Source organism: Bactrocera tryoni, chromosome 2 (assembly GCF_016617805.1).
Source record: "Bactrocera tryoni isolate S06 chromosome 2, CSIRO_BtryS06_freeze2, whole genome shotgun sequence".
In the NCBI taxonomy this organism is placed as follows: domain Eukaryota; kingdom Metazoa; phylum Arthropoda; class Insecta; order Diptera; family Tephritidae; genus Bactrocera; species Bactrocera tryoni.
The window spans coordinates 73,228,925-73,256,903 of NC_052500.1; the positions used below are offsets into that span (position 1 = coordinate 73,228,925).

The window sequence follows — 27,979 nt, forward strand, 5'->3', positions numbered from 1 at the left end:
TGATCATTCGTTAAAGCGTGGAGTCCTAAGAAACACGCACTTGCTAGACTGTGGCGGATGTCGGCAAACGAACGGGTAATGTTTCTTGAGTTGCCACAATAAGTTTGAATAGGCAGTCAACTTGCTCTTGTGATCTTGTTTTGTGATTTCTGAATTATCAGTGTTAATTTGTAAGTGCTTTTGTTCGTTAAACACTTACATAATCGTTACGCTGTGAATACGGGTTTTGTAAACTACATTTTTTATCGCGTTGCGTCATTATCCTTACAGGATAAAAGCTAAATTCGAAGAAAAATTACGTGCGTGCTAAGAAAAACGTGTGGAGTCTGCTCCTTAAAGGATATAAAGCAAAGGATTGTAAAAAAGTTCTCAAGTGTAACTACTTTCTCTAAACAAGGATAACTATTAGACTCATTTATCAGTATGCCAACAGCCGCTGAAGAATCGATCGACGCTTTCCAGCATTACTACTCGCGTCCACCAGAGCGCCCGAAGTCGCGTTCATGGAAACAGGTGATTTATGATCCTGAAGAAAAAACTTACTGTGGTCGCACAGTGGACAGTTGGGGTGAGTACTTAGTAGAAATAGTCATTTTATGAGAAAGATCTAAACTGCCTAATTGGCAACATTTGTAAGGCTTCAATAAGATTTCTTAGGTGTGTTGAATACCCTGAGTGTAAACTGCTAAAAAATTGTGTATCACAAACACAAAATCAAAATGGTAAACGTTAAAAAAAAATTAATATTTTTTTTTTGTTTTTTGATATTTCGTCAGGTTAGATAAAAGAGATCAAAAATATGTATTTCCATAAAAGGATTCTACAAAACTCAAATCATTTTGAAAGTTGTAGGCGTTTTAGTGTCCCAGCAACTCGGTTGGTTTGATATTAAATTAAAATTTGATGGCGTTTTTCCAGAACTATTTTTTCTTTGATCGGATGACACAATATTTCAAGTTCTTTTAAGCCAATTTACTTGACATTTTGCATATTTTTACTTTTATCGTATGAAAAAACTAAATATAAATACCAATTTTTGTTGAAAACGAGCTGACGTTACAAAAAAAGTTGAAACTATGGTCTCAGAGGAGAGTATTGAACATCTCGATTATGAATATTTCTTTGTGTGAAAGCTCTGTTCGCTTTATTATGCCAATGAAAAGTTGACAAATTAACATAAGTTAAGCTGCTAATTCTCCGATGACAAATTTGTAATTCTCCGGATATAATCCACAGCGATTTTTTCCTGTTCAAAGACCAAAATTAATTAATTTTTTTCATGTTTGGATAGGCTATCCTTTAAAAATATTATACTAAAAAATGATTTTTTAAATATTATTGAGTTACAGACTTGGAATTTTTTCGATCGTAGGTCATCGTAAGGCCAACATGTTCCAATAGAGAGTTTTTTTAGATTTTATCCACGGAGTAGGCCAAAAGTACTGCAATAGTGAAGGACCTTTTTTTCAAAGTCAGATATTTTATTTATTTTTCAAATCCTCTCCTTAAAATTTGAAAACGATTGCTACATCAGTTTTACTTTGATCTCTAAAATCGCCATTTTTAGGCTGTCATAGTCGGTGTGCCTCTTAAGAGAATGATCAGTCCAATTGCTTATAAAAAAGGCATCGAAAAGTGTGAATGCCACTCTGATCGATGTTTTTACAGGAACATACATATATCAGGTACTACGTAGGTTGCTATATATATTTCTGGCCTAATAATGTAAATAGGCATATTTATCAACGAAAATGGTTTTTTTTTTTTTTTTTTTTTTTTTTTTTTTTTTTTTTTTTGTCGATTGCTGTTTTGTTTCGGGCTCATACGCATAGATCCATGATTCGTCACCTGTGACGATCTTATAAACGTCTTTTGAAGCACCGCGATCGTATTTTTTCAGCATTTGTTTACACCAATCCACACGAGCCTTTTTTTGAGCTGATTGTCCTGTGCGGGATCCAACGAGAACAAACCTTTTTACGGCCAGGTGTTCATGCAATATCGAATGTATGCTGGTGGGAGAAATGCATAGGCATGCCTCTATCTGAAGGTATGTTACATGACGGTCTTGCATTATCAGTTCACGTACGGCATCGATGTTTTCTGGCACAACGGCTGTTTTTGGACGACCTTCACGGAATTCGTCTTTGAGCGAGCGTCGGCCACGATTGAATTCGTTGCACCAGTTTTTCACAGTGCTATAGGATGGTGCTTCAGAGCTATACAAAGATTTTAGTTCATCGATGCACTCTTGTCGTGATAATCCACGTCGAAAGTTGTGAAAAATGATCGCACGAAAATGTTCACGAGTTAATTCCATTTTTGGCCGAGATGAATTTTTTAATTCCCTGTAAATAAAACAATTCACGATTTAATGACAAAACGTTCCGAGTGATGTTATGCTAAAAAATGTCAAACTTTCGAATGGAAATGTCAGATTGCACCTGGCAACACTTAGTGTTGCCCTAGGCCAGAATATATATAGCAGCCCTTGTATATATAATACCTGAAAATCAACACGATATAAGCTGTGTCATTTCAAAAATTTCAGCAAGAGCTCCATGCCGTATCTGACTGTGTTTAATACATTTAATGCTCTATTTAACACATCATACTTATGGTCGACAAAAATTTGCTGAGTCGTTTAATTTGCATGATCATCTTTTTTATGAAACATTCTTAACAAAATTTTTATTTTTTACTCTTATTTTCTTATATCCTTACGACGGCGGTAATTATTCTAAATTTTTCGAATTTCGAATTAAAAGCAGAGAGTTAACTGTAATTAGTGTCATTAACTAGCCGGTTTGCGAGGAATATATGAGTAAGAGTACTTCCCTCTAGTGTATCTAATATGTTTCGCGATTAAACGTTCAGCAAAAGGCTAGGTAGTTGGAGGTTTAAGTTAGTTTGAGGTGAAGCATTCGTCATAGAAAATATCAAAGCTTTTTGCGAACCTTAAGGGCGACTTGATAAAGTTATGAAAGTTGAACTAAGTTGAAACTCCGAAGCTCCAAAGCTCCTAGCTATTTAAGACGAATTCTAGATTGTGTTGGATATAGGCATCGTTACATATGCCCATCCGGCTCACATGTGATGCCCGTAGGTTGTGAATTTTCAAAACCGCGCGGGTAAAAAGCATGCGAGTTTTCCTAAGGTGCACTTCCACATGATCTTGGCGATCCTACATGTACATAAGGCATTCCATCTCGCCCTAATCCGTCTGTCAGCTTTTTCAGAAGTTTTATTGTTTATCGATTTTACGTATTTCCTTTTAAGCGTGATGTTTAGCAATAACTCGATTAAAATAAAAGCCTTTTTCTGACAGACGGCGCATGAGTCGTGTTAAGCCGTCATTTTATTTTTGTTCGGTATTATTTGGCATTTCATCTTCGAAAGACTTAACCTGAACAACGTTTACAAACCTTTCAGCTTATTACGAAAATTCTGGCAGCTCTTGAAAAAATAACGGTTTGATGTGGTTTGTGGGCTGGAGGAATCATCTATCCATTATTCTACAAATTAAGATGGTGAGAACGTAACCATCAATGGTGACCGTTATCGCGCCAGGATAACCGACTATTTGAAATCTGAAGCTCCTGATCTCGGCGACATTAGGTTTCAGCAAGACGGCGCCACTTCCTACAAATCGCATCAATCAATGCATTTATTGAGCGACCACTTAGGTGAGCAGATTATTTCACGTTTTGGATAGGTCGATTGGCCATCTAATGCCGTGTGATATCACACCGATTTACACTTTTTCCTGTGGGGATATGTAAAGTCTAAAGTCTATGCGGATAATCCAGTTTCAATTCAGGTCTTGGAGCAATACATCACTCTTGTCATTTGCCAGCTACCTGTCGAAATGCTCGAACGAATGATCGAAAATTGGACTCAAAGTATGGACTATCTGACACGTAGCCGCGGCCACCATTTCAAAGAGATTATGTTCAAAAAATATTTGCCAAAGAATGTTCTTTTAAATGGTAATAAACATTACCCATTAACTTTGAAGTATCTCTGTTTTTTCTTTAAAAGAGTAGGGAGCCGCGAAATAGATTGCCCTTTAGTAAAAAATTTATTCTAGGTTTCATGCAAAGACGGAAAAAGTCTTTTTTGCGTTGTCAGAAATCGCGTGTACTCAAAAAAACTTAAATTTTTTCTTAAAAAATTTACTGAGAGTCCTTCAAATATGTACGAATATATGGAAATTCATATTTTCCTTAGGTTGTAACTCTAGATTTGGCCCTTAAATTCCATTACTCAGTAATTGTTTTAACAACGGTACAAATTTCGACATTTTTATTAACAAAATCCATACATTTGAGCTTATCTTATTCGAACACACAAGTATTGTCTTATTTATGGACAAAATTTCAACAATTTTCATTAAAAGTAATAATGCCTAAAAATTCAAAAAAAAAATAATCTTAAAAAAAATTGTTGTCTCATAGCACCTGTGAGAAAATATAAAGTTTACGAAACTTCGAAAATCATTGTTTTTCGCCTATGCTGCAACTCTTTTTTGCAATCTCAGCAAATTTTTCACAGTGCATTTACAGTGGTGCATAACATACGCACAGTTAAGTGCATTGAACTATGTGTATACTAGAAACTCTACGAGTAGTGGTACATATTTCGGAGCTGTTTACCAGCACTCTCCGCACACCTGAACTGCATAACTGTGTTTCGGTTTCGCAGATACACAACGGTCTGCATGCAAGAGTTGGTTGAGTACAACCAGCGTCAGTATACATATGTGTGTGCGTGAATTATTTTACCCGGAGTAACGGCCAGAGACATGCAACCCTTAATAATAGGAAAGCAATGCGCTCAATTTAGATGTATGTATGTGTGTGTAAATCCGCATCCGGAAAACAGGAAGAAACTCAAATTTGCGCTCAAACGCTGGAGTAGCGTAGCGAACACACGCTCGTGAGGCACAGACTGAGTGATGAAGTAATAAAGAATGGGCGCGTAAAATTTGCGAAAACCATCAGGTATACAGCACACGCATACAAGTATGTATGTATGTATTTTTGTGAGCATGTATGTGTGCATAATTGTTGATTCATTGTTATGCCTCTGCCTATTGTTCGTAATGGAAATGATCAACCGTGTCTCCCATAAGCGGTTGCTTGGTTTTGTGTTTGAAGCACTTAAGTAGCAGGCATGAAGGGAGCATTCTACGCTCTGTTCCGCGAATTTTTGCAAATTACATATTTTGTTGCGTTGAAACCAGTACGAAAATTGCGGCAGCGAACATATTTTTATACTAGGGTGTGGGTGAAATGCTTTTCGAATATTGTTTTAAGCAAAAAAATTCTCGTTTTGAAAAAAAATTTTCATAACTTTATTTCTGATTCTATTTGATTTTCTTAATATACATATTTACATTTACAAAACATGCTAAACAAGCGATGACCAAGCCAGAATTGACAGTCAGAAAAGTTTTACTGTGTTTGATGGAATTTGTATTTGAATCATCAATTTAATGTTTTTTTAGACATACTATTTTTAAGAAAAAAAATCTCAGCAGCCGGCCAAATTTTCGAAAACTTTATGCAGCAATTGCACCCTTATCTCGGTAACAAATTATTTTTCCATTGAAAACCACATGTTTATAGAAACAACCGTGAGCTATTCCTCTCTTAATTCAGATCTATACTGGCAACAATAGTTCCGTCTAAAGAAAACTATCGCCCAGAAAGGTGCAGGATTGCCCATTAGAAGAGAAATCGTGGTCAATCATAATAAGGCCAGTGGCGATAGGCGCTCGTCAGAAATTCGGAATCTTGGTTAAGAGGTTCTTATGAATCTACCCTATAGTCGGGATCTGGCAGTATACTTACGACAGTTTTCGATAGAAAAGATCTCTTTCGATTCTCGACATTTTTCCTCGCATACAGTTTGTAGCTATAAAAACAGGAAATAGGCTAGAGAAATTCTTCTGCCCATTAAAATAGAATGTGTCGTGCTGCAGCTAATATACTTTTATGCTGGTAGACCAGTTTTGATAGCTGATACAATGCTTAAGGGAACGACGGCCATTTTAAAGGTTTTTTCGGGTTTTAAGGTTTTTTTTCTGTGCTTTCCTCGGTGAGTACTGCGTCGAATACTTCGGAACTCACAAAATTTTTTAAAGGTGATAAAGAAATTTATTTGGAAATAATAACGGGTTTTCTCAAAAGGGACGATACAAAAATAGACCGATAGGAACAGAAAACGAGGTCATATTTTTCCCCATTTCCCGCACTTTTGACATTCCTCTTCAGTAAGGTTTGACTTTTCATCATGGAAAGATATACGATCCAGCAAAAAGTAGAAATTATTAAAATTTACAACCGAAATTCGAAGTCAGTGACCTTAACTTTAAGAGCGCTATGTCCAATTTATGGTCGTCATAATCGTTCTGACAGATCAACAATTGAGCGTTACAGTATAAAATGTTCCCGTGCCAGTAAGACAAAGAACTGCTCGTAGGGTCGAGAATATTGCTGCCGCTAGCGCATCAATTGAGGAAGACCCAACTCAGTCTCTCACACGTTGTTCTCAAGCGTTGAGCATATCTGTGACGTGGTTGTGGCAAATTTTGTGAAAAGATCTTGACCTACATCCTTACAAGATCAAATGGCTGCAAGAACTGATGCCGCTTGACCACCAGAATCGTCGTGTGTTCGTGAATTGGGCTAAACAACAATTTGAAAATGATTCGGATTTTCTTCGAAAAATAATTTTCAGCGATGAGGCTCATTCTGGCTGAATGGCTTCGTCAATAAGCAAAATATGCATTATTGGTCAGGAGGCAGTCCACGCCATGAGTCACCATTGTATGCGATATATCTAAGATTTGGTGCGCTTTATGAGCAGCCGGCGTCATTGGGCCGTACTTCTTCCGTGATGATCAAGACTGGTACGTTACTGGAAATGGGGATCGCCCCTATTCTTGATATGGACTTGGACAATATGTGGTTCTCTAAGAAAATAATCTGTGCTAAAGTTTTTCAAAGAAAAATATTATATATATACTATAGTGGTCAGATCTGTTGCCTTAGGCAATATTCCATACCAAATTTCTTGAAAAACGGTCGTCAAATAAAAAATTTTCCATATAAGGACTTTCTAGTTTGCCAGTTAGTATGTCAGCTAATATGTTATATAGCGCCCCGATATTGGCAATTCCGACAAATGATCTGGAGAGAAAAGAACGTGTGCACAAGTTTAGACCGCTATATCGAAAAATTAGGAACAAATTCGCGTTTGTAAAGACGGACATGGGAAAATCAAATGAGCTCGCTAAAGAATTTTCGCAAAAACTGTTGGAACATTAAGATTCTAATTGAAAAACCAGTTTTTGCCTTTCGCATAGCCCTGAACTCGATTAACGAAAGGCTCGATAAATGATCAGCTATTATACTTGCTTGTGTTCTTCATTTGTTATATTTTTTAATAATTAAAATTCATCAGCTGACTGCTATTTTATCAAAGCACACAACTAAATTTACAGTCTGGACAACAACCCGAAAAATTGCATGCCAATTTCAACACGATTTGAATGCGATTAAGAATTAATAGAATTGATGTAAAATAAGATTAATCAGTGCTTTAAATAAGCAAAGAGCAGTTAATTGATCAATTGGTTGTGCGAAAAGGCTATTACGCTGATATTTATTATTTATACTAAATATAAGGTCTCCTCTTGGGTGTTATAAAATTCGTGACAAACTTAATATACTCTGTACACGGAATTGAAAGAAAGTTAAAATAATAAATTTTTTCTGACTTTGGAAACCAAAGCAACTCACCCTAGTAATCACATACATATGTATGTACAATGTAATTAGCACTAAAAATTGAAGAGCTATAAATCATTGTATGTACATATGTATGTATTTGTATATAAGCGAATGACTTCGTAGAGTAAATGTGCGAATGACTGCATCACAACTTCTTCGTCTGCAGTGGCGCCGACGAAACGCTCCACGCACAGCGAATGCAACAAATAACAACCAAGCAATTGCTGCTGTCGATGACACTTTATTTTGCTTTATGGCTTTTTTGCTGTTGTAGTAGAGTTATTTTGGCACACGAGCAGAAGCATGCGTAAATGAATGCATATTCATACATGTAAATATGTATATTTATAAATGTGTATGTAAATATTTATGTATGCATGTATGTGTATGTATGTATGCTTATATCCAGTATGTACATTATATGTACATCTCTGTGGTTGGTTCTCTGTTGTTGTGAGCTCTTGTATCTTCGTTGACATGTTCATCGTCATATTGGGGTCAATGCGATGCTGACTGGAACAAAACTCATGCTAAGTGTATATACAAATATTCGTACATATGTATATATAAATGTATGTATTCATGTAAGTATATGTGTGTGTGTAATGTAGAAGCACGAAGACGGCAAGTGGAGTCAAGCACTAAAATGTTGCGCTGAATCGAGGCAACAACACAGAAGTCTTTAGCAGCGCGAGCTAAAGAAGGGTGAGTGGGTGGTTGATAGACAGACAGGCAGGCAAATAAATGACCCGGTCATGTGCTTACAAACAAGCGTACGTGTGTGTATGTATGTATATGCGTGTGAAGGGTGTTCTACTTCTTTGAGTAGCAGCATGTTACGGTACAATATTTATTTTTATGCTTTTTGTTGTTGCCCTGATTTTTACTTGAATGCGAAATGAAGATGTAACGCCTCGCACATACAATTTGACACATAAATGTACATATGTATACATAAATGGTTTGTAATTCAACTTCTTGGTGAATATTTGTACACATATCTATATATGTACATATGTATGTATATATGTAGATACGTAAATAGCCGCGCTTCACTTGCTCCTCAACGCCGTCTATTATTTTTGTACTACAAACTTACACAGAGCATAACATAGCTCAGCTTTGCGGCACCACAAAGCACATTAGAAGAAATATTAAGAAAAATTTTATTACAAAAACAAGAAAAAGCTTTAACTTCGGTTGTACCGAAGTTCTAATACCCTTGACGGGTTCAAGTTTTCCTTACAAGAACTTGATTTGCAACGATCTGTTTGTATGGCAGCTATATTCTATAGTAGTTTAATCTGAAAAATTTCTTCCAGCGCTATATTAATCAATAATATATGCCAAATTTCGTGAACATATCTTCTAAAATAAAACAGTTTTCCATATGAGGACTTGAATTTGATTGCGCAGTTTGTATGACAGCTATACGATATAGTGGTCTGATCCAAAATATTTCACCAGATATTATAGCGTTGCTTCAAAAAACCATCTATGCGAAATTTCATGCACATATCTTGTCAAATAAAAAAGTTTTCCGTATAAGAACTTAATTTTAATCGTTCAGTTTGTATAGCAGCTGTATGCTACAGAGGTCCGACATCAGCAAATCCAAGAAATGAGTATCTTCTTGGTAAGAAAAGGAAATTAGTAAAATTTCAGAGCGATATCTTTTAAACTGAGGGACTAGTTGGCATATCTACAGGGGCCAAATCGACTCAGCTCGTCACACTGATATTTTAAATTAAAAAGGCATATTATTTAGTCTTATTTCCCACAGTGCAAATACATGTTTTATACGCTCTCCCACCCTTCCTTCTGGTTTTTTACAAACCTCGTGGCAAACTTAATATACTCCGTTCAGGGCATAAAAAAACGGTAATTTAAAGTTATTGCCACTGCAAAGCAAACCAAAACAAATGCAAAATCGCGCTCTCACCCTGAGCGCACTTTAAGCGCCAACAGCGCACACATTCGCAGGGTGGGTCCCCTGGATTTTTCGTATGTTATTTACACTCGTACACTCAAACGCGCACTCAAGCCGTTTGAGCGAGTTTTGAGTTTTGTTGATCGCTTGGTTGGCTGGTTGTTGGGTTCGTTGGTTGCTTGGTTAGGCTTGTTGGCTGGGTTGACCGGTTGCTTGGTTGCTTGGTTGCTTTTTAACGTGGTCTGAGTCTTGTTCATGCCACTAGCTCGGCACATACTATGCGGTCCGCGTACAGTCAATAGTATAGACAAGTTTCAGTCCACTTGAGCACATTTATGTTTTGAGACGCGCACGCAAGCTACACTCTAAGCGTGTTTTATTTCTTCATTCGTCATCATTCAATAGCTAAATAACACAAATAACGCGCAAGCAAACAAAAAACCAGCGCTGAGCAGCTGCTTGTTCGACTGCTTTGCCGCCTTAGCGAGTTGTAGACAACGACACGTTTTTCAGTGTGTCTTTTACCTTACGGGAGAGTTGGCTTAGTGAGTTGAGTTGGTGCCGAAACGGTAGTGTGTTGATTCATAATTTCAAAATATATACAAATATATATATGAAAAATGCTGGAAAATATATAAAATAGTACAAGTGTTTAGTAAAAAGTTTGTTGTGAAAAGCTATAATTATTAAAAAATGCAGGAAAACAGCTGCATTTTGCACGCGTTCCAAGCAATTTCTACATTTTATCGTGCTCTGTGATTCAGCTTAAAAAATGCTAGCCAACTAGCAGTGGCAGTTCTTTTACACACACCCAAAACCTCGTTTGTTCGTTCGAACGTGAATTAAAAACTTCAAAGAAAAAAGGTGTGGTTGTATCATTTCGAGCGCTCTCTCTTCTGTCTTCAAGCCACTTACTTGTAAACTTTGCTAGCATAGGCTTGAGACAAAAGCATACGTTTGCTCGCAAGCCAGAGTTTAAGACTTGATATTCGTCTACAAAGAGCATGACTAATTTTGACTGAGCACATTTTGTGATAACGCCCGTTAGACGTGATAATATTTGGCAATTCGCACAGATAGTAAAGAATTTCATTAAAAATAAAAAACACACCTCTAAATTATGCGAATGACTACAAACAAATTTTGAAAAAGAAATATGATAATGAAAACGGTGAAATAACATGAGATGATGAGTAAAAAAACCAATTTAAAGAAATTTTATATTTATTAATAAATAAATTTAATTTATAAAGCTATAACCAAACTAAAAATTAAAAGTAAAATTTATGAAAAATAAAATAATATAATAGTAATAACAAAACACCTCTTTCTACTTAGATCTTAACTAAGTGTGGAATAAAATGTGATATAAAAAATATTTTTAAACATTTTGATGGAAAAAAATTTTTTTATTGGATTATATATCGAAATAGAGTAAAAAAGAAGTATATACTACTGTGATCAAATTGAAAGGTGAATTTTGTCCATTTCATCTCCTTCAAAGTAATCCCCTCCCGCTGAAATACACTTACATATGTATGCCAACGAATTTTCCAGTCATCATAGCACTTGGAAAATTCTCCGTCATGATGGCCATCAGAGCCTTCTTCGATTCAGCTTTTATATACTCAATTGAGTCAAAACGGTGTCCTCGGACTAGTCATATGTATTTGCTGAATAGCCAGAAGTTACACGAAGGTAAATCAGGTGAATACGGTGGTTGCGACACGATATCAGTTGAAAATGTGGCGAAATGATCAAGAATAACCCATGCAGTATGAGATGGTGCATTATCGCACTTCTTGGATCAATAAATTCAGACATAGTAAAAATCTAAGAATTCACTTTTAGAGCCTCGAGCTGATTCGAAAAACACGCCGAGTATAAATTAAAAATTCACCTTTCAGTTTGGTCACAGTAGTATAATAAAAAAATTGTGTAAAAAACTAATACATATTATATTAATCTAATCCTTAAAATTACTAAAACAAGAAATGTATTTGAAATTACAAAATATAATTAAAAAACTAAAATAAAATATATAACAGACGTAATAATAATTTGAGAAAATCTACTACGGTTTGTTAAATATATAAAAGTGAAAAGTAACAAAGACTACCTGTAAAAATTATATATTCAATATTAATAATAAAAAATTATTAAACTTTTGTTGAAGAACAAAAAAATAATATATTATTTTTATTTAGTATTAATTTTGATGCAAAATAAAAAAATATCTCTTCCGATCTTATTATAATATATACCTATGTATTCAAATTTCTATTACATAGTTTAAACTATTTGCAAAATAATTTCCAATTAAAATAAAATAAACAAGTATAATCTGCAAAAAAAATAAAAAAAAATGTTGCTAATACTATTGTATGAATTAAAAGTAGGGTATATATACTTGTTAAACTAAAAAAATTTAAAACACGTTAAAAGATCACTAAAATACCACGACCTTGGAAATATAGAACACATTATGCCAAAATTAAATTTCTTAATCTATTAAAATATGTAAATACAAAAAGGAAAATATATGTAAAATATATTAAACATAAATAATATTAAAAAAAATATTAAATAAAGATAACATAAAAAAAATTAAAACTAAATAAAAGATAAAATTAAAAACAAAACAAATAAGGAAAAGCTAAATTCAGGTATAACCGAACATTTCGTACTCTTGAAACTTGCAAAGGAACAAAGCCAGGGATATATCTTCATGTAAAAAAGGCTTGTTAGGTACAGCGATATAAGGCGAGTTTTCACCCGATTTAATTCATTCTGAGCACAAATATGCCCCGTTTTCAGGAAAACAAAAATATCTATTAAGATAACTCACACATTGACCGATATATGCGGTATAAAATCACCCAGAAGTTCGAATATCTTTATAATGGGTATGTGGGGGCTACAGGATGTATTAATTCCATTCAACCAATTTGTAGCACACAGACATATTACTCTTTTCTGATATTATGCTCTCTGAATTTCAATTACATATCGCACATATTGATTGATATTTTCAGTAAAAAGTCAACAATGGATACTCTTCTTCTTCTTAATTGGCGTAGACACCGCTTACGCGATTATAGCCGAGTTAACAACAGCGCGCCAGTCGTTTCTCCTTTTCGCTACGTGGCGCCAATTGGATATTCCAAGCGTAGCCAGGTCCTTCTCCACTTGGTCCTTCCAACGCAGTGGAGGTCTTCCTCTTCCTCTGCTTCCCCCGGCGGGTACAGCGTCGAATACTTTCAGAGCTGGAGTGTTTTCGTCCATTCGGACAACATGACCTAGCCAGCGTAGCCGCTGTCTTTTAATTCGCTGAACTATTACAATGTCGTCGTATATCTCGTACAGCTCATCGTTCCATCGAATGCGATATTCGCCGTGGCCAACGCGTAAAGGACCATAAATCTTTCGCAGAACTTTTGTCTCGAAAACTCGCAACGTCGACTCATCAGTTGTTGACATCGTCCAAGCCTCTGCACCATATAGCAGGACGGGAATTATGAGCGACTTATAGAGTTTGGCTTTTGTTCGTCGAGAGAGGACTTTACTTTTCAATTGCCTACTCAGTCCGAAGTAGCACCTGTTGGCAAGAGCAATGTCCTTATTTCGTTTTCCATGGTCGTCATCAAAAGAGGGGTTTCTCATCCGAGGCTGTTTGTAGCTTTTCATTGGGATAGGCTTTTTACGTGGCGGGTCCCAAACCCAGCGCACAACCCTATGCAGGGGAAAGTTGAAAAAATTGCGGAGCAAATATGTTTGAGATTTAATTCCATTTTTTAGACGAAATTAATATTTTAAATTACTGTAAGCAACATAAATAGTGTTCGTATGTCAAAACGTATTGAGTATGTTTCTTGATTTAATTATATTTTTTGGCCGAGATGAATATTTTAAGTTACTCTAAACAGCACCAGTTACAGTAGTATCTCAAAACGTATGGAGTGTACTATATATAGTATTAAAAATGTCAAATTTTACGATAAAGTTATGAGTTGCCAGATTGCAATACAATGGTTGACAAACCCCGAAATAAAAAAGACAACCTACGTACATATATATACAAATATTAAAAAAAACTTAATAACAAGCAAATATCTCTAATCAAGCTTTTAGAATACTGTATAGTGACCAAATATATAAAATTTTAATTTTATTAATTATTAAGTATTATATAGAAAAAAAACAAAAAAAAACCAAAAAAAAATAAAAATAAATATCTTCGAAACCCAAAAATATGACTAAAAATTATTTCTAATAAAGAAAAAAGTAAAAACTATAATAGATATGTATCTATATATGTAACCGAAATAATATAAAAATTATGCAAGGCAAATAATATTTTCTCTTAAACGAACACCTTTTAAAATAATATGTTTAAGAGGAAAAAAAAATTAACAAAAAACATCAAAATTATTCAACATTATACCCAATAAATACTAGTAAAATATACATACATACAATTCTCTGTAAAAATAAAAACCGCACTAACATTTCCAATTTTTCATTGGGTACGCAGTATCGCTGCCAAACTACCAACGATAAATATTTATACCATTACACAATTTACAACCACACGCCGCGCACCGCATTCGTTTTATTGCATTTTCGGTAGCGCGTCTGTTCGCCACTTTTTCTAGCATTTTTCGAAGTGCACACGTTCAATGTTCAATGCTGCTTTCTCAAGAGTGCAATTGTTAAGCAAATTCACGGCCAAAAATATTCAAAACCACAACGGCACATACGCTGACGCAGTTGTACGTGAACGTCATACTCACTTTCTCACAGCAGGATTATTTCTAGACCCGATACTAGCGGCCGACATCAGTTGACCGCCAATAATTATTCCGAAAATCGCGCCAGAAGGCCAGTTCCGTAGCATAGGCGCGTACACACGACTGTGCAACCAGCGACCAGTTCGGCAGACACCGCTCATATACTAACATACATATGTATGAAAATTTAGTTATATATCTATTTACATATATGTATGTGTGGTATTACAAAAACTGTAAAAATAAATGTCACTACAATATTTTGCCGTTTGTTTGTGTTGTTGTTTGAATTTACAACATCTATGAGTGACGCGCTCCGACGCTTAAAGAACATTGGGCGACTATTCAGCTTCCTAGCGTGTGTAGCCTTCGGTCGTACCAACAGCTAGCGCGGAAATATTACAAAAATTCGCGACTAAAGCTAATACAATGGCATATTTGTGATAATACTGTTTTTGTGCTTATTTTTTCATGTTATCATTTACTGAAATAGGAAACGCAGACTTGCATAAGTCATTGGATTTATAAATAAACGATCGCTTGTGTTGTAAAGAAAAGCGTAAATACATATACATTAATATATATACAATACTGAAAAATATTAAAACTGTGAAAGTGTTTTTGTGCGCGTAAAGTTGCTTAGACATCACAAAAGACGAGCTTCAAGCTCGCTATACCAATAGGTGCTTTGTACACTTATATCAACAGCGTCAAGTACGAGCCATTTTAAAAATGTCTAAGCCACAGCCTATGGAAATGTCCAATATGGATATAGATTTTCACGAGCGTAAAGCAGAGCCCTTTAAAATGGGTCGATTTATCTTCAATTCAGAGGAGGGTACCGTAATGGGACGTGATCGTGCCTCTTGGGGTAAGTTTTGACAAACGACAAACATATGTATTCACTTGACTACTAGTGCCATAGCGATAAAAGAAAACCTTATACGTTGTATATAGGGTAGTCGAAAAAGTCTTTTCGTATTTGGTTAAATGAAGCTTAAAATCTCAACCTTCCAAACACTATATGGTATAACACAATGTGATTAGTAGCACTGGAGATATACGACTGCAACGACTTCTATTGACAAAATACGAAAAGACTTTTTCGACTATATTTGCATTTCGTTGATGGTTCTTATACAACAAAAAATATGAAAAGAAGTACGCAGTTAGAAGTCTATGTAGAGCTGTTTCCGTCAAATAATGTCAGTAAGAAAAAAGACTCTTGCTTTTACTAGCGTTCTCAAAAGTATTCAGTCTATTGTATTAGTGGATTTTTGCCCGGAAAAAAAATTTGAAAAACTAGTTTAAACAAGTAAATAAGATCTATAGTTAGTTCGAAGGATACAAGAGATTTGAAAAAGGTACAATTACTTACAGCATATGTAGGAGGTTCCCACTCAGTAAGGACAAGCACCATGGCTTTCATAAGCCTACTCAAAAACGTTCATATGTGCTCAGAGAAGTCGTGCTTCATGTCCTTTGGACCGAAGTGCATTTTTCATTTTCGTAAACAGAGAAAAGTCAAAGGGAACCAACCACGGCGAATACTGTGGCTGAGCGTTGATTCGCGTTTAGTGTTTGACCAAAAATTCAATCAAAAATTTGTTTGAAAAGTCCATGAATTTTCTGCCCACAAATCTGGTCCATTTGGTTGATTTGCCTTTTGTAAGTGTCTCAAAACATCCAAACGGTATTCCTTATTGAGCGCTTTACCCTGGTATACCATTTAGCGTGGAACGAACTCATGGTCAACCACACCATGTTAACCAAAGAAAATGATGAGCAACTTGGTCAAAATGCGACCAATTTAGAAGTGTTTTTTTTTCAATTTTGGCTCATTTTTCGAGTTTTGTTTGCTTGGTTATTGGACAGTTTCGTCGTCGTTATTATAAACCCGTAACGTTACTAATGCAGAATCCTCGGTTACGATGCCAGGCATCTTCTTGCGATCTCTACTCGACATCGCTTTTGTAAAAACTTCTGGGAATTTGGTAGGAATCTAGCATTGACATGCTTCATTGCCAAAACATTTACCAGAATGTGTTGAGTCGATCCATGAGAGATGTTGAGACCCTCGGTATCTCTCTGATGTCAAGACACGAAGATTTATTTAGTAGACTCCTCAAAATCCTTCAGCAATATTTTTAGTGATTTCGTAATCATGAGTCCATAGGAAGGCCACAGCTCCAATCAAAATCGTTCCTTTTTTATGGCTGAAATCCCCAGGGAAATGTTTTGAGACGTAAATAAACAGCTGGAAATTCATTTCTTCATTGATTCGGTTTCCGCGCGTAATTTATATATTCTGGTCCGAGTCAAATTTGATCAGATGATATACACGCTTTCTGTTGATCCTTCATAATGTATTTTTTTATTAATACCAATTTTTTTAGTTAGTATTCGCTTATTGCTTATTTTAAGTAAGAAAGACTTTCATCAAGAGGTACTCGGGTCTGTGGTCGGGTCAAGTACGTTATTAGGTTAGCTGATCCACACGAAACAATACTCTAAAAGGGCTGTGTTGTGTTATACCATTAAAGGGTGTGACAATATGTTGAACCAGTTACTTAAAAATTAAGAATAGTTTAATATCTGCTTCGAGACTAAAGCGCCAAAAATCAAGTTTAAAAAGCTTTTAAAACCCTCTGCATTGTACACAAGTAATGAAAATAGAAATTTTTCCAATTCTTCAAAACGTTTACATAATTTTCACTTGCGTCAGAATGTTAAAGAGACCATATTTGGTTAAAAATAAACACAGCAGCACATGAAATTTTCACGTTGAACTTCGCAGATGAAAAAAATCATTTTCATGCTATTCGGCTATTCGAAATGATGTAATCAGCATTTACCGCGTGACATTAAATGATCATTAGTTGCTATATAAAATGCCAAAAATATTATTGTCCATTGCATACATATATTCATAAGTACATACATACATATGTATGACAAAATTTGCGCAAAAACTAAAGAAAGTGAAGATAATTGTTGGAGCTTAAAAGCTTTGGCAATGAGGCGTTAGAAATATTAAAATTTACTTGAAAGTGGCAATGATCGTGAATAATAAAAAGTCATATTATTGGAATAAAAAACTACAGCTGACACGTGCATTTCACCATAAACTGCATTAATGGCTGAGAACTAATTACTTCTGCTGAAAAATTTGTTGTTTTCCCGGTTCAGATATACTAAGGTGTTAAGAATTGCCCGCATGACAAGCAAATGCAATGATCAATTAGGCATACGAGCTAAGGTCGTTAACTCGTTTTCGTTTTTCTCAATAGATATTACTCACTTGCAAGGCATTCCAGTGCTTATGAAGCTGAGTTGAAGTCGAGTTTACTCCATAACTAACATAAGTGAAATGTTTTCTAATAGGGCTTGTACTGAGTAATAGTCATAGTAACAGAACTCACTAAGGGGCAAATTAACGGCACTAATGCCTCCTTTAGCATGACAAATGAAATTTAGAGCTAAACTTGGAACCTTGGAAAATAATCCATGTTAACAGATTTTGGGCGAAAGAAAATAATATATTTGAAATCTGAGCAACAGGGATAGTTTCAAAGCTAATCGATGTTACTAGATTTTGCGCGAAAGGAAATAACATTTCTGAAATCTGAAATCCCTATTGTTTCAAGAATAGATTTTTTGTGGCATAGATTTAAGAGGAAAAAGTAATATTTCTCGAATATTATGTACATATGCTGAGCATTTTGATTGAATAATTTTTCTAATTTCATCATACTAACTGTTACTTGGAAGTATACCAATTATAAAAGAAACCATCTAGGTAAAAATATTAATAAATTAATGTTGCATACTTTTAGGAGGCAAACCAACTATTTATGTGGAGTTTTTCCTAGAACTCCAGCAAAATATTTTGAGCGTAATTTCTTAGAATAGGATTGACATAATCCTCTAATGAGTAAAATCGTTCAATACTGATTTTAAAAACAACTTAAAATCTTTTCAACGCAAACACGATGAATATTCTACTCAGAAATCAGTTTATATGACTTTATCCGATTTCTTTCGAAAATCCTCATACAAATAACTTGAAACATATTCAAACAAATTAGAAGTAGAGTTGAAATATTTTTTTTTGCGGGAATCGCCTTTTATTGTGACTCTGTCTCCGACCAAAACCCTCAATTAATTATATAGTGTTATTAACATATTATATTATATAGGTTTTTTTTACGTTTTATGATATGTATTCGAGCACTAAGCCCTACTAAATACATAAGACTCAATGTTTTTTTTCTCTCAACAAATAACCAAAAGCTATTTTTACATTTACCGGCCTATAGCCCATATAAAAAATATGTTTTAAGTTTTAATGGACAATATGACTTTAAGTATTAATGTGCTTTGACAATTAAAACAATTAAAAACTTCATCGGCTTCCAGCTAAGAAAATTTGAAGTTGATCCGGCAAACAGACTTTGGTAATTTATTTCAATAGGTTCTTAAAACTTTAAACGCGTATTTCTCGAAAAGCTGTTTTGACAGTCGTTAGGAAACTTTCCGAAACGGCTGGACCCAGCAACTTGAAATATTCACACGACCTTTTAAGATATATTTGTCAAGTTATGATTGAAGATAATAAAATAATTGAAATAATTTTGAGCATAAAAGTCTTCCCACTGTCATACACCTAATTTCGAACTACTTCTAGAAATCGGCTACGGGATCAAGGGAATCCAAAATTTTTCATAATGAATTACCGATCTTCAGAGTACATTAAATGGTGTAAATGTAAATTTAAATTAATGCAGAAGCCCTTAAAACCGATAAAAAAAAATGCTTAGTAGGTTGGAACCCGTCGAAAAGGAAAGATAAAATATCAAACAGACCGACTCAAAATAAAAAAAAAATAAATTTTTTCATGAGATTTTTTGATTGAAATTTAGGTTTTTTCGGTTTAGGTTAATAAAAAAATAAATATCTTAAATTAAAAAATAATTAAAACAAAGTTTTTTCGGACATAACAAGCTGAATTTCCAACAAATTAAATTAAGAAACTCAAAAACTGTGTTGTTTGAATTTCCACATAAATTTTGAGGTTATGAGCAAAATGTTAAAAATTTCTTTTAAGCATTGGCTTATAACTTTTTCTATAGGATGGTAGTTTTGTCAGAAAACGATTTAAATCATTATTAATCCTCAAAAATTCGGTAACCTCCTTTCCTTTTCTTTTTACTGACCTCAGATCGCACGTAACTTATCTCTCACTTAATGTTTCTGATTTTGTCTTTTGTTCTCGATGTGCTTCATCTCACTAAGATTGTTTTTTTTTTCAAAAATTGTCCACGCTGGTCTACTTATTTTCATGTATTTATTTAATAAGGCTGTTTATTTCTTTTCATTGGGGTCCTATTTTACGTGGCGGGTCCCAAACCCAGCGCACAAGCCTTCTCACTTTAGCTCGCCTTCAAACGTATGTTTTTGGCTACTTGGTCTAAGTGGCGCTCATGGAACTTACCTCACACGGGCGAACTTCTTCACATAAAGAAGAAAAAGATTTAATTAGATATATTTTCTATCTTCAAAAAAAAAAAAAATAAATAACATAACAAAAAAACTTACTTTCCGCCTTGCAAGCGGAAAATTATTGTTTTCAAAGGAAAAACTTTCCTTTATTATCTTTCAAAATTGTATATTTTCCGGCCCACTATCTAACTAGTATTTTTAGCATTTTATGCACTCACACAACGCTTGCATCCATTTTTCTTTTTTTCATTTTAGTTTTGCATTTCCTCGCATCTTCTAAAAATATCGAAGAATAAAAGCCATAAATATCTGCCACCAAACTGTTAAAAAAGTAAAAACACCCAACATGAAAATATGCAATATTCACAGAGCTAACGCAGGGAACCGTGCGAGAGCATTTTATGTTATGATCTGCACCAAAGAGTCTGCTAGAGCTGCTGGGAGATCTTCTTCAATCTGCATATCTACTTGTATGTACTTATCTGCGCTTTCTTGCACTTTTTGGCGCTCAATCTGCAGTAAAGTGAGTGTGCAGTGCACCTGCCTCCGAATTCACCGCGCTTAGGTACCGCATCGTATGTTCATTGTATATTCAAGCATACTATATGTATGTATACCCTACAAGTGTGTGTGTCAAACGGCACATAATGTAAACAGTATACAGTGGACAACTGTCAGCGTAAATTTTGTGTTTACCTTTCATTCAATTATTTATTATCACAAGTATTTGTTTACGCACTAATGTCGTTTTGATGGCATTTACTCACGTTTGCTCATTCCACAAAAATTTCCTTTTACTTCATTCTAACTTTCGATTGTTTGTTTACCTGTGTCGAAATACAAGATTTTTTTTGTTTATAGAGCAATAAAGAAGTGTGAATGTATGTATGTGCATAATTTTAGCTCCACACCTAACCTAACTTCTTGCTAACGGTATACACTCATCGCTTGGTCTGCACTGGTTTCCAATTCAGTTAACATTTCGGTATGTTTTGGGGTGTGAGTGTGTTTTCCGCATTTCCACTGTCTCCCTCGGTCAATAGCACAGAAATAAGCCAAGCGCAAACGCTGTGTCCAACCTGAGTTCAGTGCATTCATAGCAGCTACGCTCGCTTCCTCACTGCATACTCCACACTCCCCACTCCGCACTGATTGCATGTGTTCCTCTTTCATTTCAAATTTAGCACAGTTTCTGTTTTTGTCATATTTCAGCATGCGTCACTTGCAATGCCGGTTAGACGGAGACAACTGTCGTTGGCGTTGTTGTTTGTGTGTGTGTGTTGTTGGCCTGAATCGCATTTATTGAGGTTAAGTTGTGTACGATTCAGTTTGTTTATTACAATTTGGCCGAGAACAGGAGTGGTAGTATTTGAGTAATGTTTTAAAGTAAAAATTTCCCTTACTTGAGTGATTTCCTCAAATGAGTGAGCACAAATGAGTGAGAACGTACATCCACAGTTTGAGTCACTGTATATAGAGTGTGATATTTATTGCAATTGCCCGTTAGATGACCCACTTGGAAATTTTTACTGGGTTTTCGTAGTCAATTCTATTAAAAAATAAAATAAAATCAAAAAACCAATTTTAAAGATTCGATATTAATTTATAAAAAAACTTTCTACACAAAATTTGGGCTGAGTGAATTGAAACAATTGACTGCACAATAAACAAAAAGTGGGAAAAAATTTCTGAAAATTCGTATTTGGTCATCGTTCCTCTGGATAATGAATGTATGATACAAGTATAAGTATTTGGTTTTGAAAAAAACTTTGCCTTAGTCTCCCTGAAAACCAAGTCGTTCTTAATGTTTGATAGTTAACTTGGAATCCAAGGAATGTCACAATTCTTCTTTGTTCTTATTTAACATCAATTAGTTCTTAAAAGTGATCTTTTTCTCTGATAGTTAGTTTGGAATCCAAGTAATGTCCAAATCCTTTTACATTGGTTTTTAACATCAGTTAGTTCTTAGAAGTGGTTATCTACTATCTGTCTTTAGCTTGGAAAGTTATCCATTCCTTTTTAAATTGGTATATACTAAGTTGTTTTGATTTCCTTGATCCCTTAGCCGATCGCTTGGTTCCTTGAAATTGTCGTAAACTCAAAAAATAAGAAAATGTGTTATGACTTTAATATTGCTCAAAGAAGTAGACAAAATTTTTATTCTTGATAAATTGACAGCTTCCAAAAAAATATTTTTTTTTTTTGAAAAGTAATGCAGCCTTCAAAAGGACTAAAAATTGACATTATTATGAAAATCTTACGCATTCAATTATTACCTGACAAAAGAAGCTAAATATTTCAAGTCAATCGGTCCAGCCATTCTTCACCAACCCTGGAACAGCATTTCGAGAGAAATCCGCTAAAAGTTTGGGATCCGATTTCACAAGCTCAAAACATTTTTTCACGTTTTAGGCCGGTCGATTTTCCATAAAGATCGTATTATATGGCACCGTTAGACTTATTTCTGTGGAGATATGGAAAGTGTAAAACCTATGCGAACAATCCCGTTTCGATTCAGGCCTTGTAGCGAAACATCACGTGAGTCATTCGCTAGATACTAATCGAAATGCTCCAACGAGCCATCAGAAATTGTACTCAACGCATGGACTATCTGAGACGTAGCCGCGAGCAACATTGGAAAGAGATAATCTTCAAAAAATAAATCTCAAAGAATTTTCTTTCGAATAATAATAAATATTGCACATACAACTTTAATTTTATGTTTTTTTTTTTTGTACGAAACAAAAAAAAAGTATCTCGAAAATAAATCGTATATCAGTTGGAAGCTGTACAGCGCGGACAAGCTAGATTCAAGCGATATACGATTCTGCAGAAATGACAACAACGATATTTTATTAGTCAAAACTTGACTGATTGATTTTTAGTTTAGAGGCTTTACCAATCTTATAGCATCAGCAGAAATTTTGTACCATAACTGTCGCTCTTAACCTAATACTTCTTGCACACAACTCAAACTGGTTAAAATAAAAGGTAAAGGAATTCGTGAATTATCTAGTAACAAATTAGTATATCATACGATAAGCAAATAACCTTCGAAACTTATAGAAAATGAAGAAAAGTTTTGTCTTAATAACCTTTCTAAGAAACCTTAGAAACTTATAGAAAATAAAGAAGAGTTTCCTCTTAGTAACTTTTAGGTATACGGTCAAAATCTATAATAAACAGTGTGGTAAAATTCTATAGTAGTCATTCAGTCTCTGAATGTGACTAGAGATAGAAATATACATATCAACTTCTGAAATTCATAATAAATATATAAAATTAAAAGAATTATAATAATATTAAACAATTTCCTAAATGCATGTCGGGTCAAAGAAATATCATTTAATTTTTCCTAGAAGACCCTTTTATAGTCAGCGCTCACTTATACTCACTCTCACAAGATATTTTCTTAAATATACAACAATTACTCAGCGCTCTCACATTTTACTGCCACACTATTAATTCTCTTCATTCTACACAGCTTAACAAGCAATAATTATTCAATTAAATTAGTCTCATTTAAAGATCGTGTAGATCAGCTGTAACTCAACAGTGTCATAGAGTAATTTAATTATGATTATGGAACAGAAGTCCAGCAGCTGAGACTGAGCAGCTTTAATGAATCATACATTTAACCTTATCGACTTCATACAATTCATTGATTAATGCCCGGTCTGCAAAAGAACTGTTGAAACGGGCACTTATGTTGCTATGGAAAAAAACAAAATTGAAAAAGAGACCACATGCCTGACAAAAGCAGTGTTGAAAAGTAAGCAGAGGCTTATGAACGCGATAAGATCAGTTTTGATGCGACATTTGAACGCAGATTACTTTGGAGGATTTATAGAGATTTTTTGCGAATTTTATACAGGCTCATATTATTCGTAATATAATCAATAAATATTAAACTAATTATTTACTTCATTTCTACTCTCTTCCACAGCAAAGATCGGCATCTTCTACACAGCTTTCTATGGCGTATTAGCCGCACTGGTGGCCATTTGCATGTGGGTATTCTTTCAAACGCTAGATCCGCGCATACCCAAGTGGACATTGGATAGCTCCATAATCGGCACAAATCCAGGTTAACTAAAGTCTTAAATTTCTTTAATATATATATACATATATAATGTGATACTCAAATTACGCTTTATAGGTCTTGGTTTCCGTCCGCTGCCACCATCGGACAATGTTGAGAGCACATTGATTTGGTACAAGGGTACGCAACATGAGAACTACAAACACTGGACGGATTCGTTGGATGAGTTCTTAGCGGGTGTGTAGAGAGGTTCTTTGCAGCAATTGCAACCCTATTGATAACCGTTATTGAACCGCTATATTAACTATTATATTAAATTGCAGTCTACAAAGTGCCTGGCCTTACACCTGGCCGTGGTCAGAACATCTACAATTGTGACTACAATCAACCGCCACCAAAGGGTCAGGTTTGCGATGTCGACATTAAAACATGGAATCCTTGCACCAAGGAAAACAATTACAGCTACCACAAGAGCTCACCATGTGTTTTCTTGAAGTTGAATAAAATCTATGGTTGGATACCGGAATATTACAATGACTCCAAGGACTTGCCCGATAACATGCCAACCAGCTTGAAAACTTATATTGGTGAAATGGAGAAGACGCAAAATCACAAGGTTAATTTTCCTTATATTTTGCTGAAGTATCTGTTCTTACTAAAATAATATTATTATTTTTAGTTAAACACCATTTGGGTTTCATGCGAAGGCGAGAATCCAGCTGATCAAGAGAATATCGGTCCCGTCAACTACTTGCCAATTCGTGGCTTCCCTGGCTACTTCTATCCTTACCAGAACTCAGAGGGTTATCTTAGCCCACTCGTCGCTGTGCACTTCGAGCGACCGAAGCGTATGTTTTTGTTTTTATATAGTCATAAAATATTAGTATGTAGGGAAAACTCTTTTCTTTCGGTACTGAAATCAAGTTTGACAGAAAGCATCATGAAAGCTTAGCCGATATGTAGAAAAATATTCAGAATATTAAAGAATCTAGATAGAAACTGACCAAGGACGAACAATTTTGTCTAAGCGGCAAGCCGTTTCGAATATTAGTGAGAAAATCAATCAACGATTTTAGTATGATATCAAGCTTGTGAATATAAAAGCTCAGTATGTATTTTCTGAAAGCCCGAACTTGAACTTCTAGGACGAAATTTTCCAAACTATGAGAAGGAAGCTCAAAGCTTGATAAAACTTCCACAAGCTCTATAAAGTCATATCGCAAATGAAAGGAGATACCAGACTACACATTTCATGATTGAATATTTAAGATCCAGGGTTGAGTTCTATACATTTAAATATGAACTAACTATTTATCATTGAAACGTCAAGTTTGCTATCATAAGACCTGAGGTGTAATAGAGTCAAATGTTAATTAGGTAAGAAATGATGTCATTAGAGGTGCATGATGGAAAGTCAAGACATACTTCCTAGGCTTTATGTAATACAATATTTCTTTGTTAATCAAATGAATGACTTAAATTTCGTAAATAAAACCAGATTTCGTTGGAACGAGTCTTTGAAACTTCGCAACTAATAAAATAATGAGTGAGCTGGAAGCTGTAATATTATTTTTGACAGATGGACTTAAAATGACAAGTTTAGGAAGTGCTAACCCAATTCCACGACTTTTTTAAACCCTGAACAGAGTTTCGGTGCAGACTTTTGAACACTCTGCAAGAACATCGGAAACACTTTCAAATATAAAATATATACTTATAACGAGTTTTTCAATAAGAACGCGGTTTCTTCGACGGTTTTCAAGCATAAATCGGCCGATACTGGTGCAATTTCACGTTCGATATTCGTACGAAGATCATCAATCTTCGCTGACTTAATGGCATAGACCGTAGACTTGACGTAGCCCCACAGTAAATAATCTAACGACGTCAAATCGCATGACGGATGCGGCCAATTGACTCTGCCGTTTTTGTAAAATAACACGTTCACCAAACTTAGTTTTCAATAAATCGATTGTTACATTCGCTGTGTAGCTTCTGGTGCCGTCCTTTTGGAACCACATATTTTCCAAGTCCATCTCATCCAATTCGGGCCAAAAATATTCGGTTGTTATTGAGCGGTAGCGATTCACATTCACAGTAACGTGCCAGTCTTGGTCATCACGGAAAAGTACGGACCAAGGACGCCGCCAGACCAGAAACTACACCAAACCGTAATTTTTTCGGGATGGGATGGTCACCATAGCGTACGTGTGGATTTCTGCCTGACCTATAACTCATATTTCGCTTATTGACGAAGCCATTTAGCCAGAAATGAGTTTCATCACTTTTGACTTTTCGATGATAATCCGGATCACTTTTAAGTTGTTGCTCAGCCCAGTTCACAAACGACGATTCTAGTGGTCAAGCGTCTTCAGTTCTTGCGTCAATTTGATTTTGTAAGGATGTAGGCCAAGATCTTTTCGCTAAGTTCGCCTCAACGATGTCACAGAAATGACCAACGCTTGAGAATAACGTGTGAGAGACTGATTTGGGTCTTTCTCAATTGATGCACTGTCGACAGTCTCATTGGCACGGGGACATTTTGTACTGTGCCTGTGAATTCAAATTTTTCCACTAGACGCTCAATTGTTGATCTGACTGGACGATTATGACGACCATAAATTGGACATAGCGCTCTTCAAGTTGAAATCACTGACTGCGAATTTCGGTAGAAAATTTCAATAATTTTATTAATTTTGATATGGCAATCGTTTCTGAGGAGCAATGTCAAAAGAGCGGGAAAAAATATGGCGTCGTTTGCTCTCGCTCCAGTCAACTTTTGTAGTGTTCCTATTGAAAAACCCGCTGTCATACAAACTGAGCGTTCAAAATCAAGATAAAGATCTTCTTATATCCTTTTATGTCATGAGAAAGACACTTGTAAGAAGTATTATAGCCACAGTGTGATCGAAGTTAAGTTTCTTGCTGACTAAATGTGAAGGAATTTTATTCCAGTTGTTTCTATAGCCAACCAAAACGCAGCTAATGATCGTCATACTGCTGCTTATACAACAAATAGTTAGAAGTCTACATACATATGATATATAATATTTTCTAATGCTTATAAATTATCAAAAATCTTTGAAATGCCAATTTCATATCAGAAATTTGAAAACTCATTAATTTTCCAGGTGGCATCATCATCAATATCGAATGCAAGGCTTGGGCACGCAATATTTTGCACGATCGCAAGGAGCGACTAGGTTCCGTGCACTTCGAGTTGCTGATCGATTAACAGAGTGTGGGAAAAATGTTCGACGTTTACAACAACAACTAGAGAGCAATAAGCGCGTTGGCAAACGCTTATGTCACACACGAGCATCATAGATTTTTTCAGCCAGCTGTGTTGTATACACACACACATGCAAGCATACATTTTAAAACAAAAATGAAATCAACACAAATTTATATATACAAGTATATACCAAGGAGCTATGCAGTCGAACGATTACTCGCTAATACAAAACATACAACAAACACAATCCCACAAACATATGTATACAGACAAACATACATACAAAAGTATATGTAACATTTAGTATAATAAATTACGAGACAATTGTTGGGTTCTATAGTTATGTAAATTTCTTGCTAATTTTCTTTTTTCATTTAATTTTATTTAATTTAAAAATGTCATTTCTGTTAGTTTGTATGATGTCTTTGTTTAGCTTTTAAGCAGATAATATATTATATATATATTGTATGTACATATATATAAATATATATATGAATATGTATATGTAACTAAGTTTAAGTTGAAAAACAAAAATTGAGCGAATTATAGTAAAATAACCAATAAATAATACCAAATGTATGTATTTTAGAACACTTTGCAACAGTCTAGCGCCAAGCATACAATTATACCTACATATATACAAACGTAAAAGTATGTATATGCCACAAATTTTTGACAATC

At 34.9% G+C, this 27,979-nt stretch overlaps 1 protein-coding gene across 3 annotated transcripts; it reads left to right on the forward strand.

Annotated features, from left to right (window-relative positions):
* LOC120769041 (sodium/potassium-transporting ATPase subunit beta-2) lies at positions 1–27,333 on the forward strand. Of its 3 annotated transcripts, none has more exons than XM_040095886.1 (6): positions 1–568; positions 23,968–24,108; positions 24,181–24,300; positions 24,387–24,679; positions 24,743–24,911; positions 27,195–27,333. In XM_040095886.1, the coding sequence occupies exons 1-6, from the start codon at positions 424–426 to the stop codon at positions 27,296–27,298; spliced, it is 972 nt and encodes a 323-aa protein (XP_039951820.1). In that variant the 5' UTR covers positions 1–423; the 3' UTR covers positions 27,299–27,333. The 3 variants fall into 3 exon arrangements, with proteins under 3 accessions (XP_039951820.1, XP_039951821.1, XP_039951822.1); XM_040095887.1 differs by lacking the exon at positions 1–568 and adding an exon at positions 14,935–15,390; XM_040095888.1 differs by lacking the exon at positions 1–568 and adding an exon at positions 23,604–23,793.
* Positions 27,334–27,979: the final 646 nt, after the last annotated feature.